Source organism: Podarcis bocagei (genome assembly GCF_964188305.1).
Source record: "Podarcis bocagei genome assembly, chromosome: 4".
Classification (NCBI taxonomy): domain Eukaryota; kingdom Metazoa; phylum Chordata; class Lepidosauria; order Squamata; family Lacertidae; genus Podarcis; species Podarcis bocagei.
In genome coordinates this window covers 80,982,077-81,003,359 of record NC_138128.1, presented here as the reverse complement: position 1 = coordinate 81,003,359, position 21,283 = coordinate 80,982,077, and the positions used below count along the sequence as shown (strand labels likewise).

The following is a 21,283-nucleotide window of genomic DNA, read 5'->3' as shown; positions in this document are numbered from 1 at the left end:
AGGGAGAAAGAAAAAAGGAAAACTGACGCCACTTTAAGGGGGTGGTTTTTATTGGGGAGGAAAGAAAGAAACCTAACAACGAATTTTCCTCTCCAGATCGCTCGTTTGTCACCTAAGCGCAAGAAAAGGTTCCTTCTAAGCCCGTTGAATGTTATTAATACTTTAAAGGCTGAAAGCCGATTCACGCTTACTCGCGAGGAGGCCCCTCTGAATTTAGACAGCCCGCCAGTAGGAGTGGGATGCACAGAATCAAGGGTCCCTAAATCGAATTAACACCGTGCTTTTCACATTGCGCGTGAAACAGATCGCAGATTACACATTGTTGGGGAAGGCCGCTTGGATCCAGGGGTTGCTAAAGGGCCGCTTTCTTATCTTTATCGTTGCTTGATCATTCTGAGATCCGTTTCAGGGGGAGGGACATTAGCCCCACGCTTATAAAAAGGAGGCGGTGAATCTGGATATGGGACTGAACTGGGGCGATGGCGGGAGCTGGCAGATTAGCAAGATCATCGCTAACACTCCCCCCACGGAGAAATAAGTGGTGCAAGCCTTCGCCTGCCTCTTCATAAGTAATCCCCATCGAGTTCAGTAGGATTTACTCTCAGGAAAGGGCAGATAGGATCGCAGCCCTGGGTCTGCAACTTCTGCTTCAGAAGAGTAACGTGCTGCGAGATCACCTGCGCCTCATGTGCACGTTTAATCGGTTGGGTTGAATAGGACTTGCTCCCAAGTAGGGGCGAGCAGGATTGCCCTGTTGGGTTTTAGAGAGAGAGAGAGAGAGAAGTGGGCACTTAACTGGTGCATTGATTGTTGCAACGTCGCAACGAATGTCCAAGACATTTTTTTTTTAAATTGCAATTTTGTCCCACCTTTCTTCCAAGCAGCTCAAGGCAGCATACAATAATCTCCCTCGCAACCCTGTGAGGTAGGTTAGGCTGAGAGACTCAGCCCTTCCAGATTCTGGGAGTCTTTTGCAACCTCTCCGCCCCAGAACTAGCATCCTACAGTAGGGGGTTCAAAGAGCTGTCTTTCTTTGTCTCCTTGGAGCAGTGAGGGACAGTCTGTGTTTTCCCCTCGGCTGTGAGAATCATAGAATCATAGAGTTGGAAGAGACCACAAGGGCCATCGAGTCCAACCCCCTGCCAAGCAGGAAACACCATCAGAGCACTCCTGACATATGGTTGTGAGGTTCAGTGAAGAAGAGCGCTGGACTTGGAATATCTTTGCCACAAACTTTGAGCAAGTCTCCTCGCTCAATTTGAGAAAGGGAAATATTATTGACATATCACAGTTGGGTAGGCGAGTTTGAACCCAGAAAGCGACAGGAAACATCCTCGCCAACAAAGAGTGTTACATAAATCACACCAGTTATTATAAGGTTCGGTTATATTTACGGAAGCAATTACTGTATCTCTGAAATGTAAGGCTGGAGACGGGGAGCGGACAGGGGCGAGGTTACATGCCTATCGAAATCCACAACAATCTCCTTTCTGGGATTACTCAAGAGCAGGGCACGTTTAAATTACCGCTGTGGTTTGGAGGAAGGATGCTAAGAATTCGCGCTCAAGAGACCTCCAGCCCCTTGAAAGGGAACCCTAGGAGTGAAACACCTATGCCCCTTTTTCAAATGTGCAGACTCGCCCTAACTTCGCCCAGAAAGCGCCCCTTCCCCCCCCCCCGCTGCCTGACGCAGCGCTCTGTGTAGTTCGGCAGCCAGCTTGCTTTTCACACAAGCACTTGGTCCAACCAGAGAGCGCCTTCCTTGGCCTATTGCAGTGGTCTTTTTCCTGGCCCGCCGCCACCGCCCATATCAAGCAGCAGCAGCCTGCCTTTCATCCACAAGCAGCGACCCTCTTCCACCTGAGAGAGGTAAACATTTTCGGTGCGCTTCTGTTGCTCGTCGGGTTCCCTCGTTTGGACCGCCTCCTCGCCCATCCCAGGCTGCGCGAATAGGAAGGGCGAAGGGGAGGAGTTTCCACACCCAGCCGCGGGGGGGGGGGAAGGTGGGTCGCGTGGAGAGGGGGCAACCCTCCGAGCGCTCGCGCTCGTGGCCACAAGGCTCGCCAAAGCGCAGCTGGCGGCGCCGAGGTACCATGGACAGCTCCGCTGGAGGCTGCTGAGCAGCTCCTTCCTCTACCAGCTGCCCCAAACCCGAGACTTCTTCGCTGGCAGGTTCCTGCTCATCAGCACCGGTCCTAGGGAGAAACTTTGCCTCGCCGCGATCGGTATACGAGAGCCAGGTAAGGAGAGGTGGCCTCAAAGGACGCGCGCTGCGAACGCGTGTCTGGCGCCTGAGTCGCATTGAAAAGCAAGGAATCGGTGGTCGCCAGGAAAAGGGGCTTCTTTGCAAACAAACACACACAGTATAACTTTCTGCCGTCTCTATCCTATTCTGCCTCGTCTAGAAGGGAATATTTTTCTTTTAAAAGCCAACGGACGCCAGTTTCCTTGCTGATCTGTGCGCTCTTTGGTTTCAGTAGGACTCTCCGTCTGCTCAAAATGTCCATATTTTAAGCGGGTGGCGGATCCGGCTCTGGGTTGCTAACTAGGGTCTCCTAGTGGTGTTGGTGGGGAGTATCTTACTAACCTCGCTCCAGTCTGCCATTCCCTTTCTCAACTTCGGGGAAAGGGAGGAGTGTAAGGGAAATATTTTACGCTAGCGCTGTCTTTGCTAACTGTATGCATGCGCCGAAATGGTCCGATCTGGAACCTTACCCTCCCGGTTTAAATAATTCTTCCCGGCTAGGGCTTCCCAAGGAGTGAGGCCCATTGAACTCAGCGGGGCTTACTCCCGAGTAAACGTGCCGTGGCTCCTGCTGGAATTCATCCTCAGGCCCATCTATCGTGATGCTGAACTACTAGAGTGGAGAGGAACGCGATCCTCAAAGACCATCGAGGCTGCGGTCCCCTAAATGCTTAATCCGGAGCAGTGGCCCTGAAACGAACGGGAGCAAGTAGCTTTGGGGGTTGAGATCGCAGCAGCCCAGTTGTTTTCGAAAGCTGCAATAACCTGTTGCATCCGCGCACCCCCCCCCCCTTCACAGGGCGCCCTTGGCTGGGGACAGACTTTCATAGGAACGATTAAATCCTGCCTCTTTCGCATCGTTTTCTCTTAAGCTTCCTCCTTCCCATCAGCCTCTGGTTTTACTTTAGGACTTGGTCACTTAGTAGTAGTATGTCTAGGTGGACTTGAATTCAAGACTCTGATCTCCCGAGAGAGGAAGAGCATGCGGATATCAAGCTTTACAGATGGACATTTTTCTTGGTCCCTTTGATGTTGCTTCGGAGCCTGCCCCATTCCTCCCAACACCTCGCCCCCTGGTGCGCCCCACACAGTCACCCCCATGCCTCTAATGCAAAATGCTCTTCTCTTTATGCGGGATTTCTCAGCATGCGCTTCCAAAGTTAAGAGCAGTGCTTTCCAAACCTGGATCTTCAGCGGTTTTTGGACTACAAGTCCCATCATCCCTTGCTAGCAGGACCAGCGGTCAGGGATGATGGGAGTTGTAGTCTAACAACAGCGGGAGACTCCCCCTCCCTCCATCCTGGTGAAAATGGATAGCCAGCAGCTGTAAATCAATGGGTGTTGGCAATTCATCTTCTATTCCTCTCCTATATGTTTCCTTCCTGGTGAAAAATGGATAGGCAGCAGCTGTAAATCAATGGATGCTCGCAACTCCTCTCGCATCCCTCTGCTATATATGTTTCCTTGAGTATAACCATCCTGACCATGTCTGCTCTGAAGTAAGCCCCCATTGAATTCAATGGAACTTACTCCCAGTTAAAAGTCGCATAGGATTGCCTTCAGAGCACATTGATCTAGATCCTCCCTTGCGATGAGCAAACATCCACAGGGATGAGGGAAATATTGGCGCCTTCACAGCAAGTTTTCTCGCTGGGCAACTAGGTATGAAAACTGTGTACAGTGTAAAATGTTTTCTAAGGTCTGTTTATCATTGCAGTGCAATCGATCCAGGCTTTTCCTTGTCTTTTATTTTGTAAAGTTTACAGCATGAAAGGAAGAAAGACAGATTCCTTCCTTTTCAACAGAAGCTTACAGTTAAGCTCTGATAAGGACTGTTGCAAGGCTCGGTAGTCAAGAGAAATGGATAAGGTGTCAGGACATGGTGGCATGTTGTTTTTTAAAAAATAAATAAATAGCACTACGCATACTGGTGTCCCCACATATTGTCTAGGATGTATTGGTTGCTGCTTTCTAACTACCATATACCACATGTAGGCTCCTCTTGTCAATTCTGATGCACCTCTTGCAAATCACCATGCTTAGCTCAGTTGGCTGCAGCATGGTGCTGATAACACCAAGGTTGCAAGTTTGATCCCTATATGGGACAACGGCATATTCCCGCATTGTAGGGGGTTGGACTAGATGATCCTCAGGGTCCCTTCCAACTCTACAAATTTATGATAATAATAATAACAATAACAATAATTTATTATTTATACCCCACCCATCTGGCTGGGTTTCCCCAGCCACTCTGGGCGGCTCCCAACAGAATATTAAAAACACGATAAAATATCAAACATTAAAAACTTCCCTAAAAAGGGTTGCCTTCAGATGTCTTCTAAAAGTCAGGTAGTTGTTTATTTCCTTGGCGTTCCAGAGGGTGGGCGCCGCTACCGAGAAGGCCCTCTGATTCTATGTCATACTCTACAAAGATAGGCTTTAAGCTATCTACAGGCCATGCTGCATCTAAATGTAACTGGAAGCCACTCTCTAGTCCCAAGTTTTGTTTTGGGGGAGGGGTGTTCATGCCCTCTGCACATGCCAAAAGCAGCTACCATCCTCTTTAGTTTTCCTGAACTTGAACCAGAACTGAGCTGGGCTTGGAGCGCTAGAGCTCAAATGAGGGGCTTTTTAGAGGCGAAGAACGTAAGGGAGCTGCCTTACAGTGAGTCAGATTGTTCAACCGCCTGGCTAAGTGCTGCCCCAAACTGACCGGCAGTGGCTATCCACTATTTCCAGCAGGATTCTCTGCCAGCCCAACCTGAAAATGCCAGAGATTGTACCTAGAACCTTCTGCATGCAAAATGACGCCTTGCCACTGAGCTATGGGCCTGCATGGATGGCTCAGTTGGTTAGAAAATGCTGCTGATAATGCCAAGGTTGCAGGTTCAATCCCTGTATGGAACAACTGCATATTCCTGCATTGCAGGGCGTTTTACTAGATGTTTCTCGGGGTCCCTTCCAACTCTGCAGTTCCATGATTCTTCATGTTACCTCTTGATGCAGCTTCTGAGAATGTCCATCGTATCACATGTGCAAGTACTGAAATCTACTTTTGGAACACACCTGGATTTTCCTACCTGTTTTGCTTTATTTAAAGGACAAAGGGCACTTTTTTTCTTTTTTCTTTTTAGGACAAAGGGCACTTGAGAAACAAAGTGAGTTGGCTTATGCATATAGGCAGACCAAATACAGATACAAAATACTTAATAAGACCATTATATTCTGTCTTTGGCTGGAAGCAGACGATACTTGCAACTATCGTGGAAGAGGTATTATCATTGCCTTTTGTGTCTCCATGAAAATTCTTTTGTTCCACTGGACAGACAAACAAGGTTATAAAACTCTACAGAAAGCTCACAAACCCTATATACATCCAAGGCCCCATTCACAAATAAATTATAAAATAAATGTCTACCCCAACCGCTGTCAGCTAAGAAGAATTAGTCTGACCTTCAAAGGTTTGTGGTTTTGGTAGCAAAATAGATGTCAGGAAGTATTAAAGCTGCTTATGCCTTAGTATTATCTTAATAAAATATAAATCATGCTGTTTTCATTGAATTCCATGCACCGAGTTGCAGTCCGTGTGGTGTGCTAGTTAGAGCGGCCTTCTCCAACCCAGGGTTCTCCAGACTCTTTGGACTACAACTTCCAGTCTGGCTGGGGCTGATGTGAGTCATAGTCTGAACCATCTGGAGGGCACCAGGTTGGCAACGGCTGGGTCAGACTATTGGTTTAGCGGTGGGAAGAGTTGGACACAGATCCCCTCTCAGCCACAGAGCTCACTAGGTGACCTTGAGCCAGTCACTCTCTCAGCCTAACCTACTTGACAGAGCTGTTGTGAAGGGAGGCATGAAGAACTATGTGCCTAAACTTGAGCTTCCTCTTCATCATCATCTTTTTAAATGAGCTTCTTGGAATACAGGCAACATATAAATGTACTAAAGCAATCAGTAAAAATAAAGCACATTTTCCAAGATGACAACCGGTTTTGGTCTACCCTTTCCCATTGGAGCAAGGTGTGAGTTCTGTCATTTGTTTTAGACACTGCATTTTTGCATTTCTGTTATGGACTATGATAAACGTGAAAATGCATAAACCGGGCTATTTATCAGACATGACAATGTGGTGACAATGCCAATATTGTACCATCAACACTCTGAAAAACAATGACTGCCTGTCTGCAGAATCTGCCTCTCTCCTCCTAAATGGAATGACATTTGACTATTCAGTAGTTTGTAAATTGTGCAGCTGTGCAACACAGCATCTTTAATTTCACGGCCACCTGATCCCCAGCAGAGGGCTCCATCCCTCACCAAAGTTGTGGAACAGTGATGGAGAGCTTGTGCTCCTCCATGTTGTTGGTCCTTCTGGACCATTGGCCATGCCAGCTGGGGCTGATGGGAGTTGGAGTCAGACACCGTCTAGAGGGGGGGACACCTGGCAACCCACAGACCAAACATGGCCCACTAGGCCTCCCCATTTGGCCCATGAGGCTGTTTAGAAGAAGCTACACTTGTCCATGGGGAAACCATGATCATACATGATGTCAGGTATGGGACAGGAAGGGGTGGCCCTCAGAGGAGCCACCAGGAGCTTAAAGTGGGCTTCCAATTGCTCCTGGTGCATCAGCTGGTGGGTGGTAGGAGCCTGTGTCACTCAAGGAGGTGGAAGAGGTTTGACTACAAAGCTTGAAAGGAGAGGTGCAAGAGGGACAGAACCCCACTCTGCACTGATGCTCTCAATCTACAGTTTTGAAGTTGAAAGAACGAGTGCTGGGTTTTGGCCGATGGGCAGGGAAGCCCACCTGTCAACCATGAGCTAATATATGATATTGTATTATTATGTCAAAGTTGGCCCACAAGGTTGGGAGCAGGCCTTGTTCCAGCACAAAGGAACATTGAGAAGCAAAACCAATATTTCACACCCCATCCCTGTCTGAGCCAAGTCTCAACGTTGAGCCCTTTGCAAGCAGTGCCTCCTAATCACCCTTCAGAGTTGGGATCCTAACTCTGAGAGAGTGCAGGATCAACCCACACATTCAGCAGAGGTGTTGATAATTGCACGACCACATCTCATCACTTGGCAAGCTCGCCTTCTCTGATATAAGCTCTGTTTATGAAAGGCAGTTGCGGAGAACCGTTTTGCATACCCTGCCAAGCTGTCAAGCGATGATGGCCGCAGCTCTCAGTTAAGAAACATGTTTTCATGCAAATTGGCCTATTGTTGCTCAACTGTGAACATTCTCTAGCCTGACATATTGTCTGAAGCATAGGAGGTGCCCAAATTGTGGCGGGAGAGGGAGAAAACACTTTTTTCATGGTGGAGCTCCAAGATTGCATTGATAGTTTACATGGATCACCCAGGTCACGTGGTTACTTCCCACATCAGCTGGAGATGTGATACTGGTCTGGATGCAGCCATGTGACCTGGGAATGCTATGTGGTCATCATTAGAAATGGAAAGTTCCACCAATGTGACATGTGAAGAAAGCCCATTCCCTGTGGCCCCCACACCACAGAGACAGCTTGCTGTGAATGGGGCTGCTGACCAACGTTAATTACAATACTGCAGTTTCTCTAACTGGGCAACAGAAATGTACATTATTTAACCAACTGAGCTCTCGCTCGGTCCCTGCTCCTGCCAACCTAGCAGTTTGAAAGCACGTCAAAGTGCAAGTAGATAAATAGGTACCGCTCCAGCAGGGAGGTAAACAGCCTTTCCGTGCGCTGCTCTGGTTTGCCAGAAGCGGCTTAGTCATGCTGGCCACATGACCCGGAAGCTGTACGCCGGCTCCCTCGGCCAATAAAGCGAGATGAGCGCCGCAACCCCAGAGTTGGTCACGACTGGACCTAATGGTCAGGGGTCCCTTTACCTTTAACCTGCTTTCCAAGTATACGCTTCACAAAGCAGCTTACACATAGGTATAAAAAATAGAAGCACAAAACAAGATAAAACATACACCCCACACACTTTGCACCATCCTTTTAAATGGTTATCTGTAGAAACTTCTTATTGAATTTTTTTTTCCTGTCTTTGCATTTTCGTATGTATTTGTTTTCAGGCATCTAATCTACACTATATTTTGTATGAATATCCAGTTCCTCTTATGCAAATGTGCATCTCGTATTAAAAACAACAACAACAAAATGCCAGTTAGTAAGTCTCAAACTTGTGTTTTATTTTTAAGGTGACTTTCAAAATACCCCCGCCCCGCTCCCACAAATGAACCTTATTTCCATTAACTAACTGGCCTATTATTTACCGCAGCTCAATTCTGTTTCTTCCTCCTTTTTTCTCGGCATCACTGCCCTGCCCCATACTTGAAATGATGCTGCAGATCCGTAATGTGTGCATACCTTGAGTCTACCTTTAGCATAATACAGGGACAGATGGCAACTACAGCAGGGTAAATATTGCCAAAAGAAAATGAACTGAAGTGCAAGCAACTGTGATATCAAGGGAATAATTCTGCCATGCTATTTACACACACACACACCTTTTGGGCAAGTACATCAAGACCAAATAGAGATGCCAAACTAAAAGAAATCCAGCAATATTGTCAGGAGCAGAGATGTTAATTAAGACCTCTTAAGACCAGATACCTCCTTTGTGTAGTTGTGATTTCTTTCCTTACATTTGTGTAATTGTCATTGACAAGCACATCTCTTTTGATTGCTTTTTAAAACTATGACCATAGTTGTTGGTTGTTGTTTTTTTAACAAAAAACCAACTACGACCAAATCAGATTGTTTCCAGAGCCTGCAATCTTATGTACACTTCCTTGGAGTAAGCCTAATTAAACACAGTGGAATTTACCTCTGAGTAGGTACCCATAGTATTGGAACCAAATAGATTGTTCATTCCCCATATGGGACAACTGTGTATTCCTGCATTGCAAGAGGTTGAATGAGATGAGCTTTTGGGCCCCTTCCAACTCTACTATTCTATGATTCTACAAGGGTAGAAAAACTAAGGAGGGGTTTGTCTCGTTTTTTCACTGACAAGCGCAGTAAATGTCAATCAAAGGATGATTTAAAGTTCAGATTGACCTCTCTCGTCTATACTGGAGAGGGTTCCTCTGTCTGCCTCCTCCACCGCAAGTTACTGCTGTCGCTTTGAAGAACAGTGAAAACCACAGGATCCTTTAAATGTCACTTTCCCCATCACAGGGCTAACTGGAAGAGAGGCGCATATGGAGCTGGGCCTAATCAAAGTAGCTGGCATTCATTTGTCTCCGAAGTCCTCTGCTCTTTTCAGTCATTTGGGCAACTGGCTGTAAAGTCATCCAGGGAATTGTTTCCATTGGCATAATCCAGTCTTCCTTTTGAATCACAAACCACTTGTGAAAGAAGCTGCCGCTTGACATTGAAAATGCGAGACACAGGAAATGTATCAAAACCAAGACTTCCTGTTTTGCTCTTGCTTAGCCTTCTTCCAAGGAGTTCAAGGTGGTGTTACCTGGTTCTCCCCTTCTCCATGTTATCCTCAAAAAACCTCATGAGGCAGGTTAGGCTAAAGGGACAAGGTCTGGTCCAATGAGCTTTCTTTTTTAAAAAAAAGTTTGTATTAAGTTTGTTTGTGTTACAAAGCAAATAGATGAACAAGGAAAGGTACATCTATTGTCTCCACTTTCAATTTATAGTCTTGTTCACAGTTCATTTACATTTGGTGAGAAATACTTTTGTCATAGACATCTTGAAGTTGGGGGAAAGGAGAAGGTGGGGTAGAGAGATGGGGATATTGTTCTTTTGTTCTATTGCCTATTATCAGAGTAGGTCCAGTGAGCTTTCTAACTCACTTCTTGACATGGCCTCGACAGATCCCCAGTGATGTAGGCCTCTGGTGCTGGCTGTATCCATCCCTTGTTTACGGCAAGGCTAGGCAACCTGTGGATGTTACTGGACACTAGCCCAGCCAGCATGGCCAGTGGTAAGGCATGATGGGAGTTGTAGTTCATCAACATCTGAGGACTATAGGTTTGTGGTTTGGAGCACAATACCTCCCTTGAGCCTTGAGATATAAGAAAGAAATTTGGCATGTCGGTTTTATGCTTCCAATATTCTAAGTTCACACGTGAGGGGTTCTTTCATCTTGCACACTTTTCAAACTTGGGGAGGGCAGGAAGCAACATATTTTGTACAGGACAATCTGTCTTCAGTATTGGGAACTGTTCTGTTTCTAAAGCTCAGACCTCTGTGATGCTCCCCATGTGGTCTTTTCAGAGAGGGGCATATTGCTACGCAATCTCCTTTTTGAGCATTGAGGTATCACAAGGGAGTCTGGTATGCACTCTTCTGGCGTAGTTTTCAACTTCCCACCCCTGAGAAATATCTCTGAAGGAGGGAGTGGGCAGACATGTGGATACCTGGAACATCATTTCAGAGTTCTATGCAGTTGTCACCATATGCCAGGTGCTATGCAGAACTTAGAAATGATCCAGTTCTTGCCCAGGGTTCCTTCAGTTGGTGCAAGATGATATGAAAACCAGGGATTTAAAGAAAATGGTATTTTGAGTCAGGTGGCAAATAAAGGCATCAGTATGCAGTTAAGTTGAGTCAGAAAAAAATTAGTTAAAAGGAATTGTACTATGTTATTTCATTACTTCCCAGGCGTGGAATATAAGACCCAAGCTCACTTGAAGCCTTTTGAGAATTTATGTTGGCATAAAGGATAATGGATATTTGGCAAAGACCAAGAGTGGAGGGGAGCTGTTAGTCAATGCATTAACCTTTCACCTTGGAATATCCATTTCCACATCTTGAGCAGATTGTTGATCAAAGTGAGCTTGGCAGGGTTTCATTTCTCTGCCTATGAGTAACTAGCAGTTGTCACAAAGCTGATCACACATTATTCCATCACTAGGAATCAGGAAGTCTGAGGCCAGCACAAACACACATGTTTCCCTTGCATTCCCATTACACCAGTGAGCATTGTGTAGAATGCTTTTCCTCCTGGAGGCACCTGGAGGCAAAATGGTGGTGAGGAATAACGGGCACCTATTGGACAGTGCCTGTGACATCACTGGTCATGAGCAATGCCTATTCCTCTCATTTTACATCGTATTTGCTTAATTGTCAGGGACTGGGCAGAGGAGGAATAATGGAGACCACCTCCCCATCCTGACCCTTCCAGGGAGGAGGAAAAGGAAGACAGCATAGATTTACAGCAGGAGTTTTAGGGAGGTCACAGCTCAGAGGCAGATGAGGGGGGAAGTTGGGAAATCATGGGAAAGCCAGAACAACACCTGACTGACACGTTGTCATTAGAAAGCATTCCAGACCCTCCATCTCCCAGAACCCAGCGAGTCTTAAAAGTAGGAGAGCAAAGAGCTCAAAGGCAGAGGGCACCTAGCAGCACCCAAAGAGGAGGCGATGAGAATGACGAATGAGGAAGTGGGAGAGACGGAGGGTGGAGATTCACTTGGGACAATGCCATTATCCAAGAGGATGGGTTCTATAAAGACTGAAATAAAAAAGGACTATAAAAACTTTTCCTTGTCTTTATAATTCCTGGGCAACCAGTCGGGAGCCGCTGACAGCATCCTGACATTAATTTTGTTCACTCCCTTGCTATAGTAACAAACATGGTAGCCCTCGAACCAACAGTTGAGTGAATGACAGTGAAGTGCCATCTCCAATGTCTTGCTGTCATTTTGTGGACCTGTTTTCTGTTTCTTCTCCCTCTTCCTCTAATGACTTCTTCTGTGCTCCCCTCTTTCCAAAGAGTGCACATCTCCCATGATGCATTAAGCGAGAGATAGGGTGCCCTTTTGCAGCCCATTCATAACTATGCAATAGTAAGACTCCCGCAATTCCTGTGATATGTAAACAAGATAGGACAGAATGGTTTGAATTTGGGACATTTGCTGTTCACCTGTTGCTTCACTTATGCTCAGACTGTATAAAGGTAAAGGGACCCCTGACCATTAGGTCCAGTCGTGACCAACTCTGGGGTTGCGGCGCTCATCTCACTTTATTGGCAGAGGGAGCCGGCGGACAGCTTCCGGGTCATGTGGCCAGCATGACTAAGCCACTTCTGGCGAACCAGAGCAGTGCACGGAAACGCCGTTTACCTTCCCGCTGGAGTGGTACCTATTTATCTACTTGCACTTTGACGTGCTTTTGAACTGCTAGGTTGGCAGGAGCAGGGACCAAGCAATGGGAGCTCACCCCGTCATGGGGATTCGAACCGCCAACCTTCTGATCGGGCAAGTCCTAGGCTCTGTGGTTTAACCCACAGCACCATCCGCCTCTCAGACTATATAAAAAGGTAAAGAGACCCCTGACCATTAGGTCCAGTCGTGACCGACTCTGGGGTTGCAGCGCTCATCTTGCTTTATTGGCCAAGGGATCTGGCATACAGCTTCCAGGCCATGTGGCCAGCATGACTAGGCCATTTCTGGCGAACCAGAGCAGCGCACAGAAGCGCCATTTACCTTCCCGCTGGAGTGGTACCTATTTATCTAACTATATATATGTGTGTAAATAAAATCATACCACACCACAACCCTCTAATGATGACACTGAAAAGAAACAGAACTTGAGGAACAATGCACCCCTGAGGAGCTCACTACTTAGAAAATGGGGTGCCTGTATTATCAGTAATAATAATGGTGGTGACTGAAATGGATGAAAAGAAACAAGAAAAGCCATATGCAATATTCTCTGAGATTTCAGTGTGCATCGCATCTACAAAAATGTTTTTATTTCCAAAAACTACAAATCCCATTTTCTTCCCCCATGTGCATTCCTGTAATAGCTGCGAGTTTACACATGAACATAATGCAGCAGACTTTCCTGAATCCCTGTCCCAATCGATGATTTGTTTCTGTCTCCCTCCCCACACACTCCCAATTATTTTATTTCTAGACCTAAGGCGTACGACTCTGCAATCACCTGCAAGTGTTTTCGATTTTAGCTCTCCATCAAAAGGACCAAACACAACGCAAAGATGCCAATCCTAGAGAAAGCTGCGAAGAAGAAAGAGAAAGAAGCTTGCAGCCAAGATGAGATGGTGAGCAACTGTCTCTAGAAAATAATGGGATGTTGAACAAGGGGCTGGGTGTGTGTGAAAGTGGTCGATGTGACCTTGTCATTTTTCGTGACAATTGAACACTCGGAAAATACACAAAAGGTGGCAATGAAAGATATAACATGCCAGGTTGCAGTGGGGGATGCCAGGGTGGAATGTATCAGAAAAATGAGTGTCAATTAAGAAGGTTTAATAAATCAATTCACCTATTTCATTTTAAATAAATATTAGGTTGGAGCTCACTAATTCACATACAGTGACACTGCCCTTATAGGGAAGTCTTTTGAGACCTGGTGTTTGATCACATCTTGGGAAGAACAGACCAATTGGTTTCAAAATCTCCTTTTGGGTTCTGTTGTCAATCTTGAAGGCCCCAGGGTGTTTCATAAAGATCCAAAAATCTTTCTCCTGGTAGTAGCCAGAATGGTGATTTCTAGAGGATGGAAATCACCCTCTCTTTGCTGCATTTTAAATTGTATTTTAACCTGTATTTGAATAAACTGGTATTTGTTTGTTTTGGTTTTTTCCCCTATTATGTTTTATTGTAATTTTATTGCTGTTAGCCGCCCTGAGTCTGGCTCTGGCCGGGGAATAAATAAATAATTTGTTGTTGTTGTTGTTGTTGTTGTTATTAATTATTATTATTAATGCTATAGTGAAAGGTACATGACCCCCAAATTCTCTTTTCATGAAGACACCTTTGTATGAAAGTAGCTGATACATAATGATGAATTGCATGACTAGGACATAAATTCTGACTGGACCTTGTGACAAGCATATATTTTGTAGCAGTCTACTCTGGTTTTTGCTTCCTGTACTCCCTTTGTAGCAGGTGTGCAAGATGTTAGGCTTGTCATTTCATTTGCACTTAGACCATTTCTTGTTCTGTTCTATTTCTTTCAGAGAACATTAATAAGATACCATTTTTTAAAAAATAAACTAAATCTCTGCCCTGTTCAGTACATCATTAATGCATACAGCTTGAAGTACTGTAGCAGATTTTGGAGACAGAAACGGTTGCATTGCTTTTTGCAATTCAAATTGTTACAAATTCTGCATTTAACTATTTGAGAGGGCAGGGGTTATACAACAGAGGCAAAAGATATGCACATACCAGATAAGTTTGTCATGGGATCCGATTCCTGCATCTTTGAAATTTGCATAAGAGGAGGAATTTCGCTCACTCACTCCTTGAGTCACTCACTGCAACACCATAATGGAAGAAGATGCCCTGACCAAAATCCTTCCTTTGGTGCAATGACAACAAAGACATTAATCCTGTTCCATATGGAATCTGACAGATCTCAAACACGTGTAACTGATAGTTATGACAAAACTTCAAAGAGCTATCCAGTGTCTGATCAATCAATATCTTTTTTAAATAGGTGCTGCCCAAACTTCCAGTCCCACCACTGCAACAAACATTGCACATGTATCTTCACTGCATGAAACATTTGGTGTCAGAAGACCAATATAAGAAGACTAAGGCCATGGTGGATAGGTTTGAAGCTCCGGGAGGCCCAGGGGAGGTCCTTCAGCAAAAACTGCTAGAAAGACGAGAAAAAGTTGAGAACTGGGTAAGCCCAATGCTACTTTGTTCCAGATATCTTCATCAGATAGAATATGTAGAATAATCTAAAAATTCATGTTGCTTGCTTGTGTTAAAGCCTCTCTCCTGCATCACCTCCCCTCTGGGATTGGTTCAAGTGCTCTGATGGCATGGTAGGCATTGAAATATTTCAGCTACCAAAAAAAGCTGATACACATTGAGACCGAAATTAGCATGGTTGGGGTCCCACAGGGCCAAGAACCACAAGGTGCCCAGAGATGGAAGGAAGATAAAATTCCTACCAAAGAAGAATGGTTGACCAACTTGATGGATTACGCTAAACTGGCAAAAATGACTGGGAAAATCAGAAACCAGGAAGATAAAAACTTTAACAAGGAATGGGGAGAATTTATAATTTATCTTGGAGGACACTGTAAACAATTAAAAACATTAGCAGGATTGTAACAACCCTTGTAATGTAACAAGAACTAAGGATATAACAGAGTTTTTTAAAAGAAAAATGGAGGAGAATATAAGATGCAGTGGAAAGAGTTCAACAAGAGAACCCACAGGGGGTGGAGGGAAGTTCAAGGATTTGGGGAATCCTATATCTTTGTGATGTTAACTCATATTTGAATGTAAACTTTAATTGTGTGTGTGTGTGTGTGTGTGTGTGTGTGTGAGAGAGAGAGAGAGAGAGAGAGAGAGAGAGAGAGAGAGAGAGAGAGAGAGAGAGAGAGAAATGCAAGGTGTCATATATTGCTGGCAGGAAGGGCAAAGATGCTGGTGGTGACAAGAAAAACAGAGAGGGTGAGAGCCCGGAAGATGAGTGGGGTAACAGGACAGAGGCCAGATGGTTGAATGAAGGAGAACAAGACAGGCAATGGCCTACAAAGCAGTAACTAGAGGAGGCAGAGGCCTGAGAGAAAGAAGAACAAAGGAGCCAAGAATTTCAAGAGAGAAAAGGTCAAAGAGAAATGTGCCCCTTGGGTAAATACAATTTTTAAAGATGGAAGAAGAAGAAGAACTTCACTATCTTAGTATGAATCAGAGCAGTGCAGGTGAAAGTTGTCCTAAAATTCTTGTTCCATGTCCTCCCTATTCCCCTCGCTGAAACAGTCCTAAAGAGCTGGCAATGCAAAAACAATGATTTCATTATTCAAGACTAAAAGACACAAATAGCAATGAAGGTGTGCTATTAAAAAAACATATATAGGAAGAAGGATTGGAAGTCCAAGCTTATATTATGATACTTTTCAGCTGTGACAGTTATAGTACATGATAGCCAAGAGTAAAAAACAAAAAAACCATTGTTAACTATAGAAATGAAAGCAAAATCATGGTTAACTATAGAAATCAAATCTCTACCATAGTAGCAGGCCAGTTTCTCTTCTCCACCTTAAAAAGGCTGCAACAGTTAAGGGTAAAATTCCAGTGGCTGATCATAAACCCGAGAGATTCTAATACAGAATTTGGCTTTTGCTCTTCTTCCTTAGGACTCCAGGGAATGTGGGGGAAGGACTTTTTTTTTCCCCTTTCAGCGTCTGTTCCTACAGCAATGAACAAAAGTCTCCAAGGAATTTTATTCCAGCAGATGCCTAGATTCAGAATTAAGCACACTAATAAGCACAGTAGACATGCCTTGTATTGCTCAGATATATAGTCATCTATAACCATTTTTTCTCCTTCTTGTAGGTTTTAAACTACTGGCTGGATGACATGTACCTTAACAACCGGTTGGCCCTTCCAGTCAATTCCAGCCCAGCAGTTATCTTTGCTCGGCAACAGTTCCAAGATGTGAATGACCAACTGAGGTAAGGTATCTGTAGATTACATGGGGGGGGGGACGAACCATCCCTCCATCTACTATTGTGGCCAAATAGTACCATCTTTAAACCAGCCTTTGTGGTCTTGGCATGCAAAGGAAGAAGCATTAATACTTCTCTTATAAAATGGACTGTGTTCATTTGTTACTGGTATTGATTTGTAAGATATCAAGGTATTTACAAAATGTTGTAGATGTCATTGATATGAATACACCTTTTCTTTAGTATTACAACATGGCTGTAAAAAACCTTTTACGAATTTAAAAATGGGTTCCAATGCAAGTACTTCTGCCTAACAGGGTTGATGTGGATCAAAGCCTGTGGCTTAGTTGGAAGACGAAGCTTCTGTGTCTTGTCATGTGGAAACCAGAGGCCACGGGTCACGTTTTTCAAGGAAAATATATTCAGTGTGTTTGCTACTGTATGTGAACACAAAATGACAACATTCCTAGAAAACAGACTGTATGTGATGCTTCTGTTCCTGCTTTATGGCATAGTTTGTTGCAGGGAAAGTATCTTCAGGGAGATCCTGCCCAATGAGAGATCAGCTTCTGCTTTGCGATAGTTACAACTCACTGAACTGCAGCAAAGCAAAGCATGTCGCCTGATCTGAGATGTCCATGTCACGAAGGGAAGGGCTCTTGAGTTCAGTTTAAGGCCTCGGTGGAACAGAGGGTGGGGATGTAGCGGGAGTGTGAAACGAAAGATATGCAGGAAAGTTATTCAGATTTTAAAGCCCTGTGTAAACAATGCCTAGTCCAATGCTGAAAAGTCAGATCCGTTTGAAAGGCTGCCATTTTCCACAAATGATCTGCAGCATTTTATGAGCACTATGAGCCCAGTCCTAGGACGCAGGTGGCGCTGTGGGTTAAACCACAGAGCCTAGGACTTGCCGATCAAAAGGTCGGAGGTTCGAATCCCTGCGATGGGGTGAGCTCCCATTGCTCGGTCCCAGCTCCTGCCAACCTAGCAGTTCGAAAGCAAGTCAAAGTGCAAGTAGATAAATAGGTACCGCTCCAGCAGGAAGGTAAACGGTGTTTCTGTGTGCTGCTCTGGTTTGCCAGAAGCAGCTTAGTCATGCTGGCCACATGACCCGAAAGCTGTACGCCGGCTCCCTCAGCCAATAAAGCGAGATGAGCGCTGCAACCTCAGAGTCGGCCATGACTGGACCTAATGGTCAGGGGTCCCTTTATGAGCCCAGTCCTAGACAAACTGGATGAGCCACTGATTTAGCTACAATGACACAAGTATTTCAAAATATCCACAAAGTTGGAGTAACATTGTACACTGTGACCCACTGTCACTACACCCTACTTTGTATTCAGAGACTGGTGCAACATATTTTTGAATATGTTCCCACGACCTGGGAACAAAAATGAAATATTGTGTTACACAAATATATTAAGTGAACCGATAAACAGTGACGTCACCTTTCACAATGCAGACCTAGGCTTCTTTTTCTGTTGAAAAGGGGATGGAATACATAAGTTCGTCCCCTTCCAAACTGATTCTTGGCAAGTATTCTTTTTTTATATATAATTTTTTTATTGGTTTTTCACAGTTTTACAAACACAAACATTGCACACTACAAAACAAACAGACAAACACATAAACGAACATGTATAATTTCAAATCCTTTTTTCTTAAACCTTATTTCAGCGACTTCCCCATACCTCCCCTTTCTGCATCCCAATTCCCAAATTTATTTCAACAAATCCTACCTCTTGGTTTTATCGAATTTTCCCTTATTCTTTTCTTTTACTTAACCTTTTACAGCTGTAATCCCCTTATGTTTAAAACTTCAACATTTTAGCATTCATTAATTTTACAATGTTTCTTAAGATAACTTTTAAATTTCTTCCAATCTTCATCCGCCGTCTCTTTCCCCTGGTCACGGATTCTGCCGGTCATTTCAGCCAGTCCCATGTAGTCTATCACCTTCATCTGCCATTCCTCCAGAGTGGGTAGATCGATTCTTGGCAAGTATTCTTGGCAAGAATGACACTACAATCATTTCTTGATTGGGCCCATCAGTGCTCACAATGGCATGCAGCCTCCTGAGAAATCCATATCTCTGAATTAGGCACAGTTTTGGGAACATCAGCACTTCACAATCCATATATATGTAAAAAGATGGGAAATAAAAGATGAGAGAAAACGTGTTCCGCTAAATGGGTCAATCAAAAAGATCTCATTGGGGAATGAGACATGTGAAAGAAGACTAAAAGTAAAGTGTTGTGGGTAGAGATGTTCCCTTTTGTAATTCACCAACTTACGGGCCAAATGGACTCAAAGGAAAGTCCCAGAGGTTCATACTAGTACATGTAAATATGCATAGGATTACAGCCTTAATACTGCAAGGTGGTGAATAATACAGGAATATACCTTGTATGGGCAGAGACCATTGGTCTATCAAGCTTTGCATTGCCTACTCCAGAATAGCCAAATGTGATGCCCCCAAGATACCACTGGATTCCAGCACCCATCATCACCAGTCATTGGCCATATTGACTGGGGCTGATGGGAATTGGAATATAACAAGATATGGAGGGCACCATTGTGTCTATCCCTGGTCTATGGTGTTTGAGGGCCTAACTACACATTATGCTAAATTTGCCAGCTGGAGCATGAGACGGCTGCTGAACTGTAGCCAGGTTCCTCCTTGCTGTTAGAAGTGTGTGCAAATGCTATTTTAAAATGTCAAACCATATCTGGATGATCATAGTTTGTCCACCTCTGGCCTAGCTGTCGATCAGAATTACTCTGTTCTGCAATGGCAACGGACACAGACTTGGATAAACAACAACAGCAACACGCTATTCTAAACGCTGGCATGAACACATACTTCCTCTCATGAAACTGAACAGCTTCATTGTGACCGCTGTTTTCTAGAAAACGGTGTTTTGCATCTCTCCAGTGGAGAGAGCCCATAAACAGTAAACTCTCATGAGCAGATGGGAAGCCTATCAACTAACAGGAGGAACCTTATAGCAGGAGGAAATGATAGGGCTGTTGTCTGGGTCTTAGGCAAAATTTGACCAGGGTATTGATTTCAATGACAAAGCTCTTTGGAGGTCTACTTCTGAGGACCAAACTAAATGCAATGAGGGCAGATGGGTTTCTGTTCACATCACCTCATTCACATATAAAGCAAGGAGCAAACAGAGTCATACTTAAGAATAAAGGAAATCTATTGGCAAGGCTGCTGCATCACTTCTGGTTTGGCGTTCATGGAGATGGTGAATTTGTGTTCCTGCTGTTCCATTTCATACTGCCAAATGACGACATGTTTCTCAATATAAACAGAAATACAGATAACTTTTTACCAAGAGTTGTGAATTTACCAATGGGCATATTCCTGTACACTAGCAGGAATGAGCCACAGAGTCTCAGACTTGGGAACTCTACCCCATCACTGCATGGACAAGAAGTACAGATACAGATACAAATACACACACACACACACACACACCTACACACAATAAAACAAAATAACTCATTTTTAAAATGAGGGGGACGGGGGCCTTGGGTGCCAATAGGTGTCTGAGGGCACCACATCGGAAATCTGAAACACGCCCAGTAACTGGTGTTTACCAGCTGGTAAAGGGTCAATTGTATCTGCTCTATATTTGTATTATTATTTGGACAATGCCACCCGATCTTCATCACAGGGAATTCTTGTTCCTTCTGTCTTTGATTTTTTCAGGTTTGCTGCCAATCTCATTTCTGGAGTTCTTGATTATAAAGCACTGCTGGACACGTAAGCAGCTTGGCTTTTGTGAATAGAATCGATGATTTCACTGGGAGCATAAACATAATCACATTCACAAAGCTGCAGGATCCGATTGCATCAGATAGTAGTTTAAGGTTACATGTACACTACCAGAGCAAACCTGTTTTTAAAAACTAATTTGTCATCAGTAGTGTGCTGAAAGTCCTAACTCGGGAGTCATTTGACGGCTGGGCTCTAAACAGCTCAGTCCCAGAATGTGAAGTCTAGCATCACCTCTGGAATATCTTTTTGACGACAGATCTCAGCCCTAGAATATATGAAAAGTATAAAGGCAAGATTGACTGTGTGCGTGTGCACAGTGCATTTCTGAGCATCTGAGCAACCTCTGCCTGGCACTCCAAAGACTACATATCCTAGAGTTCATTGGAGAGGAAGCCATGCCATGCAAACTAACCAGTCCTAGTGCAGAGACAATGGTGTGGTTATGTAATTTTAGAGTCTGCACTTATTGGTCGTGCGGGTGGCCTCCTGCTTAAGATGGTAATATGCATTGCTTCCAAATGTGGTCAGCCAACCTTGGTGCGTCTGTGGGGGCCCTCTGCTCATTTTGCTGAGCAAGACGCTAGATGTCTGCCCGAACGGCACCCTGATGAGTGCAGACCATAGCTGCCAAGGTTTCCCTTTTTTAAAGGGAAATTCCCTTATTCCGAATAGGATTCCTTGCAAGAAAAGGGAAAAGTTGACAGCTATGGTGTGGACATTACCGAACTGAACCGAACGTCTGTCAGGTTAGCAACCTAACTTTAATATTATAAGTCTCCCTTGATAACGTGTTTGTGGAGTATAAATCTTGATAATAAATAAATGGGCCCAGCATAGCATCCTGAGTGGCTTTT

At 44.5% G+C, this 21,283-nt stretch overlaps 1 protein-coding gene across 1 annotated transcript in view; it reads left to right on the top strand.

Annotated features, from left to right (window-relative positions):
• Positions 1-2,094: 2,094 nt before the first annotated feature.
• The window catches only part of CHAT (choline O-acetyltransferase), a 46,718-nt gene continuing 27,529 nt past the window's right edge, over positions 2,095-21,283 (top strand). The window contains exons 1-5 of the mRNA XM_081190900.1: positions 2,095-2,240; positions 13,117-13,261; positions 14,665-14,856; positions 16,524-16,642; positions 20,361-20,414. Coding sequence (XP_081047026.1) covers positions 13,199-13,261; positions 14,665-14,856; positions 16,524-16,642; positions 20,361-20,414 — 428 coding nt within the window. The 5' untranslated portion in view covers positions 2,095-2,240; positions 13,117-13,198. The remainder of the gene's footprint in view (positions 2,241-13,116; positions 13,262-14,664; positions 14,857-16,523; positions 16,643-20,360; positions 20,415-21,283) is intronic.